We start from the raw sequence: 8,449 nt of genomic DNA on the forward strand, positions 1-8,449 counted from the left end.
TTACATGCAGTTGTTGGGTGTAGTACTACCGGCCGCTTGTTGAGCTTGGGCGACAGCTGCTTGTATGAGCAGCAAATTTGGAGCGACGCCCGACGGGGGACCCGCGGACGCGACCGCAGGTGGAGTCGCAGGCGACATGCCGTTGAGGCCTGTTGGGGGCTCGTAAGTCGGTGGGGGGCCTCCGGGGCCTCCCGACTGCGGGAAGTACTCCTTGTTGACACAGTTGCGCAGTGAGTCAGGAATTCGACCGACGATCGCACGTCTGATCTCGGTGGCCGCCATTTCACGCAATTCACTGCATGACGCATCCGAGTACCAAGCGGCGTGTGGCGTGCAGATCAGGTTTGGTGCGTCCTTGAGAGGTCCCGTAGAAGATGAACCTGTGGGTGTGACCCGGGGAAGAGAGAGAACAAAGATGAGCGGAATGGCAATATGATTGACTCCGGGTCGGAGGGATTAACTCGACAGACGAGTCTAGAGGGGAACTCGCTCCCGTGATCTCAGATGAGCAGGTACACGATATCGCCCATGGAAATGATTTTTCTAAAACGATTGCGAGTGAATGAGTAGCTATCCAGCACGCAAGCGAAGATTCTGACCTGACATAGCGTTAAAAGGCTCGTTCTCGTGGACGTCGAGGGCCGCCGCACGAATTCGTCCTTCTTTCAAAGCGGCTCCGAGCGCGGTCTCATCGACGAGGCCGCCTCTGGCTGTGTTCACCAAGAAAGCGCCTGGAAATTCGAGAAAGGAATTTGATTTCGCTTCCCAGATGAGAGGTCCAAGGGGGCTTAAGATCGGTCTCTTTCGACCGCGAGATTCTTCACGAAGCAACCATAATTCCACGAACTATAAATTGTAGGGCCGCGGCTGAGAATAGAATGCGGAACTTTGGATTCGGCGAAATGGTAGACCAACTCGAAATATTCATTGTGACCTCTTGCTACTCGAGAGGAATAAGTCTTTTGCTCGCTCCTCCATCATCTACAACTCCGCAGTGCATCTGCTGCCGATTGAGGATTCGTGAATCTAAATGCGCGAATATCTACATAGTGTCGATAACGGATGCGACGCTCGCAGAGGTACCCCGTCTGCTGTAGTGCTGCGTGGGTCGCGCTCCAACTTCGGGGGAGAGCAAATCGCAAAGAATTGTTGCATCGCTGCAAACTCTTTCATTCGACCGCACTAGTCCTTCCCCGAGTTCAAGCTGCTCAGGTTGCCCTCCTCCCCGTCGAGCCCCTTACACGGGGGAATCTTTCTGTTTCTTGTCCCCCTTCCCCTTCCCCCCCCTGGGACGGGGGGCTTCCGAGCCCCGGGGCGCTGTGAAACTCCTAGCTGCAACTTCTCTGGTCGAGTTGTGTGATACACGAAATGAGAGAACACCGCCGCTACGACAATGGATGGACTCGGGCACCGTGGAGCTCGGAGTTCTACGCCTTTCGAGACGAACTTACCGGGTCTCATCTGTTTGATGGTGTAGTCGTTGATGAGATGATGATTGTGTTCGTTGAGTGTGCAATGAAGAGAGACGCAGTCACTCTGGAACAGCAGTTCCTGTAGTGTGTACATGCGAGTCAGGCCGAGGCTCTTGTCCTCGCCGTCCGGTTTGTACGGGTCGTAGAAAATGACCGTGAAGCCGAACGCTTTCGCGCGGAGCGCTACCGCGGTCCCGACCCGACCCAGACCGACGATTCCGAGAGTGTCGCCGCGGATCCGTGCGCAGCCGTGAGCAGCTTCTCGAACCTGCTCGGGACCCTGGAACTTCTTGCCCTCCCGCACCATGTTGGCCAACCAGAAGGTCCTCCGATAGAGGTTGAGTATGTGGCACATCGTCGAGTCGGCCACTTCTTCGACACCGTAGCCGGGCACGTTACATACGGCGATGCCGAGCTCACCGGCCGCTTTGTAGTCGACGTTATCGATCCCGGAGCCAATGCGGACGATGATCTTCAACGTCTTGAACTTCTCGAGATCCTCTTTCGTCAGCGTGATCGTGTGCCACATGAGGGCGCCGACGGCTTCGTTGAGGACTTTTTCGTGGATTTCCTGAGTGCTTTGAGCGTCGCAAAACGCTACCGTTGCGACATCTTTGAGAATGGGCATCTCGACCGAGCAGTCTCGGCCATCGAGAAGAGCGACGAGCGGTCGGGCATGCATAGCTCCTGGACCGTTGGAGAGCGGACGAGGAACAGATTGTGACAAAACGGGTGCTTGATCAACACGGGGCCTCTTTAAAGGATTCTTCTTCTTGTCCATAGGCGGAAGGAGGCCAGGAGGGGCAGCGGCTCCCCACGGGAGAGCGCTAGGTGCTGGAGGCGAAGCCAGCGGGCTGAGTGGCGTATCCTGACCACGACGACGACGACGACGACTACGACTCACTGACTAGCCGACCGGTGACTCGCTCCCTGTCAGATGTCACTCCAGCCTTTCGGATCGGTTCGGAAATCTCGAGGGAGAGATTGCTGTCGCAGCTCCGCTACTCCAGCAATGACGAAAACTACAGACGACAACGAGGACGACGACGCGTTCCAGCTTTCACCTGTGAGTTGTTTGGAGCCGGAAATCTCGAACCGAGTCCATCACTGCCTGCAAGAGAGAATATTCAAATTAATTACCGTCTGTGAGCGCGAGAGGGTCCAACGAATTCTGAGTTTCCCTTCACGATGCGACCTCTGAAGAGGTCAGAGCAGAGAAGAGCCCAGGTATACTGAGGCTCTCGCGTGCTTCCGTAGCTCGGGACGCTCCTCGACTCCTCGAAAACCGTCGAAATTTCTTTCCATGTATTTTATATTTCAGATTTGAGATATTTCACGGACGTCCAAAGCTCGCGGGACTCAAAACAGAGAAGCTCCGAATTTCTCTCGAGCTCGAATGAACCGCGAGGGAGTCTGGGAGTAAAATGTGAAACTGATTGGAGTTAGGTATCCGAATCTTGACGTGCTTGTGTGCCGGCGGGAAAAAGGCCATCTTCGCCTCGCATTCGGGAATTCTATTCGGACATCCTCAGCGCCTCTGCAGAGCAGCTCAACGCAAGCCTCACAGGAGGCACAATCACAGATCGCTCCCCGTCCCCTCGGTGTCGTTCCCTCTCCTCCGACAGCCTCCAGCTCGAACAGCTTCAGGCCTGACGACCACAACTCGTTCACCCCTCAATTCGAGCGAACCTACGACTTTGTGAGGGAGGGCGTCCTCGGGACAAGTACGGGACTTTCACCCCCTTGTTCTCCTCTCCGAATCCCCGTAGTCACCATGCTCTTCTCAGATAGCTAACTAGCAGGCAACTTGAACAAACTTCAAAATCATCTCGGCGGCCTGTTTCCCACTCATCCTAACAGCGGAGAGAGAAAAATCGAGAGCGGACTAGCCGACAGAGGATGAGGAAAGCGAGAGAAGCTGTTTCTTTTCGAAGGTTTCCCGACTCACGAGTGTCGTCCCACACTCATTGTGAGTCATACGATGTGATATCAGTGTTTGTGACGGTGTAAGCTGGAGCCGCGGGAGAGAGTGAAACGCGGCTTGACGGGTATGTCCACCCATCCCGCGCCCCCCTCAACCCATCCAATGTTTTCCCAAGCCATCAAAGGTTCCTGTGGGCGCACTAATTCAGAGGAGCCATTCGAAGGCACGGTCCGCCATAAACAACAACAGCCACAGCGACGATGAACACGAGAGTGCTTTATACTCGTCTCTCATTACGACTATGGCAGCAGCGACTGCATCCGTCCGGCGATGTAGGCGTGTCCCCCGAGCCCGATGTGTCACAGAGTTCAGGTAGAGCGTGTCAGGGGACATTCGACAAGTCGGACACGTCAAAACGCCCTCAGTTTGAAAGTATCCAGCGTTCGCGGAAGCTTCGCTACGTCTAGAGATATGGCATGCATATGTTCTCGCAAGGGGCGCATATGTTTCCCCTGCGAGATCGGCGAACTCCTGCCCGTAGAGGAGTTTTCCAAATTCGTGTCGATTCCATTATATCTCCCGATAATGATCGGAAAAAGAATTGATGAGGAGGTCCCACGCTCATGAGGCCGTCGGTGTCTCCGACTGACAGGGAAACATTAATCCCCATCGACCTGGGCACGGTCTGACATACTCCCTTCCGTATGCAGATCATGAGGAGGTGATGCTGGAAATTTGCGAGGTCTTCGCGCCCCCGAGGATAATTATTATTCACGGAGACCTCTCAATCGCGCAGGTCTGAGGGCTCGGACCGCGGCCAGGACACAGCGTCTCAAACGGTCGGAAACAGGTGGGGAAACGCACTCCAGGTAGCCGGCCGCGTAGCTTCTCTATGTGCGCCTCGGAGATCAGAAACATCTGTGTGAAGATCCCCCGATGCGTGAGCAGCCCCTTATGCCTCAACAACTCACGGCGCGCTGTAGGAGGGGTTAAGACTCCCGAGATGCTCCTCGACCCACACCTTGCCTTTCCACCTGCCCAGACTCGCGCTCCGTATGCCGCCAGCTTGCTTTCTCTGAGTGACTGACTGACTGGCAGCAGAAGCAGCAACAACAAAAGAGCGTGACGCCATTGTTGTCACTCCGGCTGCCTTCGGCTCAGCAACGGAGTCCCTTACCAAGCATCTCACTTCAACGGTGTCGGTAAGAACGGAGAGGGGAAGCAGCACGGCGGGGGAGAAGGAAAAAGGACTTGTACTATATCTCGGGCGCACTCCTCGGGCAGAAACTGCAATCCGACTGGTTGAAAGGTTTCCTGTCCCCCTGCTCTCCTCCCTTCCTACCCGTTCGAACGGTGCGTGGCTGGTGGCATCGAGAGGGGGGCATGGAGGCTGCATGGAGGAGGGGGGGAGGAGGGGGGGGGGAGGGGGAGCGAGGGAAAAACAGCAGCCTGCTTGCTTGTCCCAAGAGACTTCAATTCGCACTCCGCCCCGCAGAGAAACAGCGCTCACGGTCGAAGGGCCGCTTGCTCTTACGCGCGGGTGGCTTTTTTCGCGATTGCTCCTTTTTCGATCCACGTGCTCTAGTGAATTCGCAATAGAGCTCCGGAAAGGCTTGACGAGCGGTTATAACTCCGCTGGCCGACCGAAAGTCATCAAGATCCGAGCTCGTGCTCAAACCGGGAGAATCTACCGGCGGAATCCCAGCGGGATTCCTACGGCATGTAATTTCCCGAAGCGCGGCTGGATGGAAATTCTAGCGGACGAACACGCATTCAGCTATTCAGGAAGTCAACCGAGCGATTCTGAAGGGATTCCTCGAGTCTTCGTCACTCTTGCTTAGATGCTGTTGTTCAACGTGAGTGACGAATTGACTGACTGGCTGCCGAAAAGAGCACAAGTGTTCGTTCCCTGTTTTCTTTTAAATTTCCTCCTCTTCTTCTTCTTCGTCACCGCGACGGAGCGAGCGGGTGAGCAGGAGTTCAGACAGACAGGCAGACGCCTGGGACCAGCGTAGCCACCGGCAATCAACAATCCAAGCAAGCGACAGGCTCGCGAGTGGAGGAGCGAGTTAGTGGCGACGAAGCAACGGACGGAGACAACACCGATGGCAGGAGAGACTGACTGAAGAACGGACGCAGAGAAAACCCCTTTGCTTCGGCAGCGGAGACATCTTCAGCAGCTGAAGAATCGGCAGGAGGAGAAACAGCGACAACAACGACAACAACCACTACGTCGACGTTGTGGTCGTCCACAATCGACGAACGAAAAAAAAGGAAGAAGACGGAGAAGCAAAGCGAGCGACGGGAGACGCGTCTAAGCTCGGCATGTCTGTTCCCTCTCTTCTCTCGGTCTTCGTCGTTGTCGTCTTCGACCGCTTCTGCCGCTACCACAACCGAACGACGACGGTGGTTTCTGCCGCTATTGCCGGACGGATGGAGCGTCTTTGGAGCGTCGGATGCACGAATGAAACCAAGAAGAAGAAAGTGAGGGACGGGGGAGACGCACACCACCCAATCAACAAGCCGGCGAATCATTGAGTCAGTCAGTCAGCTTGCCAACCAGTCAGAAACTGAAAACGTCCGTTTGCCCGCCCGTTCTTACGCCCGCCGTCAGCCAGACTACCTGCTCGTCAAAGCGACAGACGCAGAGCCAAGCTTGCCAAGCATCCAAAGGCGTTTGCCATGGCTCGGAATACAGCAACCTACGCCGCCGCAAGAGCATCAACAATAACAACAACAACAACAAAATTCAACGAAGATTTCTTCTGTGTGTTGGACAAGCGACCCAGCGCCATACGTAAATGGATAGATGCGAAGTCACCACCGCCTCGTCACTACTACCACAACGACGCCTTGCACCGCAGCGGCTGAGCGGCTGCTTTCCAGAGCGACGGCGGCGGCGTTGACAACGAAAGCTGTTCTTTCTCAGTGGGGGCCGCGAACGAGGTTTCGGAGTTGCGGAGGATATCGGAATTCTCTTTGGAACGCGAAAGGAATCGGATGACCAGGCTCGCACTCAAATAATGTGACTGAGGCTTCACCGCGAAATCGAGACCCTATTCATAATTTCCATTCTTTTCTTAGCTCTTTATTTTTTTCCGGCTCGGTCTCTGTTCCGTTTTTTCTCCCCAGCTCTTTCCCGATTTGCTTCTCCACAGTTCCGTGGGATCTCTAATGATTCGAACGAGCCTTCGGATGATTGCAGACACTTTCGTAGTGGACCCCTCGTTCTCCTCACACGCGGTTGAGCTGATCGTGGATCTGAGTGCGAAAACGGCGAACCGTTATCGGAGTTCCTCACGTGCACAAAGTTGACAAAACTGACGCTTCCCCGGGGACAGCGAATCGTGCCACCAGTACTTCTTCCTCGTTCTCTCTGCTCTTTCTTGATGCGTCCATGGAATACGCTCCGCGTGGCATTTGCTTATTCGCCCAGCCCTCGCATTAGAGCCACCTTAAAGTCAAATAGTCCAACGGTGCGATTTCAAAGTCCAAGCCGAAAGTCTCGAGTCCGGTCCGTGGATCATTGTTGAGCAATGAGCAAGCCGATCACACGGAGAACATTCGTTCGATCGGTTTCTCGAAGACTCATTCAACGCGTATCTGCCGGATCCGTTAATCGTGTCGCATTCCCGGAGAAACCATGTTCTGTGGTCCGCCTCGACGAGTTGTGCACTCCAACGGCAACGAACGACCTTAGCATATTCCACTCTCACTGGAGCGTGTTCGTTGGAGGTATTCGAACAGATAGAGCTGACGCCACCGACGGACGGGCGGACAGACGGACAGACAGATGAATGGTAGGACGCACAGACGGACGGACCAACGAACGGAAGAGCACGGCAGACACCTGGAATATGTCTCAACGATGCGATAAAGTCGAGAGCAGACGCGTCTCGACGCTAATGCTCAAAGCAACAATGGCTCAAAAACTCGAATCGATCGAGCTTTCAAACGATGCTATCTAGCGTGTTCTCGATCCCGATAGCGAGTTATCGCCAAGAAAACGCCACGAGGATTTTCTAATTGAGTCGAATTCCTCGATTGCTTCGACGGCTGGAGAGGATATTGATCTTCGACAAAACTATCGGCTTTCCGCGTGAACCCAGAAGATATTGGACTACAAGGGGCGATTAGATGAGCGAATTCTCGCCGGTATCTCCACCTGGACCGGAGCACCGGTTGAACAAGATGATCGCACTGCACATCCACAGATTGGAGAACAAAGACGGCTTCCCAACATTCATTTGCGGCGTTGCCAGAAGCGAGCATGTGTTTGCATTTCGTTATCGCTACTCGAGATTGTTCCAATGAGGAGTCGTCAGACGGTGAGAAGATGAGCTACAACGAGCAAGAGACGATCGGCGATCAACCCTGCGGGACATTATCTCAGTTCGTCAGCGCTGTCAAAATACTCAGTCACCCTTGAAGCCCGTCATCCGGATCACCGATCGATTCCGAGCCGAAAACTCGCAAGCGAGCGAGCCTTTTATCGAGTTGCGGAATCTCTCGGATGGCGGTGCTGTCGACGTCGGTCGACGTTTCCTCCGATGAAACATGAGCCCGCAAAGCCTCTCCCTGTCCTGTCGATTGCAGATAATAATAATTGTGCTTCAGACCGGCGATCGCCGATAAAATTATAGGTGACCGACAGGAAAAGACTCCGATTCCAAGCGTACCTCACCAGTCTGAGCCAGTCCATCCCCCCGTGTCGGAGAGATCGAGCTCCGCTCCCCGCTCCGGAACCGAGGGCACCGCCTGTCCTCAAGTTCTCTCGAGATGACTACCGCCGCCGCCGTCGAGAACGCTTGTACCGACTCGCGTAGCGGCGCGATACCGCTCTGTCAGGGAGTGACTAAGCGCGGAGAGATGTTCAGGCATGCCCTGAGCGAATGCACCGTTTTGCATAATGGTCTTGCCGTCACATAGATGCAGGTCATCTGAGCCGCGAGACAGAGTTAGCTTCTCGCCAGTCACCGCATCGCCTAGACCGACGCTCATATAGCCAGACGGCTAGAGGGAAGCCAATGAGCGTGGAAATGCCGTTGGCGAC

General features: G+C 54.8%; 1 protein-coding gene across 1 annotated transcript; it reads right to left on the minus strand.

Moving 5' to 3' along the window:
• On the minus strand, window positions 1-2,256 carry CtBP (C-terminal binding protein). Its single transcript, XM_018639604.1, has 3 exons — window positions 1,452-2,256; window positions 600-731; window positions 1-380 (listed from the first exon to the last, which is right to left on the minus strand). The coding sequence occupies exons 1-3, from the start codon at window positions 2,251-2,253 to the stop codon at window positions 1-3; spliced, it is 1,314 nt and encodes a 437-aa protein (XP_018495120.1). The 5' UTR covers window positions 2,254-2,256.
• Window positions 2,257-8,449: the final 6,193 nt, after the last annotated feature.

This window comes from Galendromus occidentalis, unplaced genomic scaffold (assembly GCF_000255335.2).
Source record: "Galendromus occidentalis unplaced genomic scaffold, Mocc_1.1 scf7180000077448, whole genome shotgun sequence".
In the NCBI taxonomy this organism is placed as follows: Eukaryota; Metazoa; Arthropoda; class Arachnida; order Mesostigmata; family Phytoseiidae; genus Galendromus; species Galendromus occidentalis.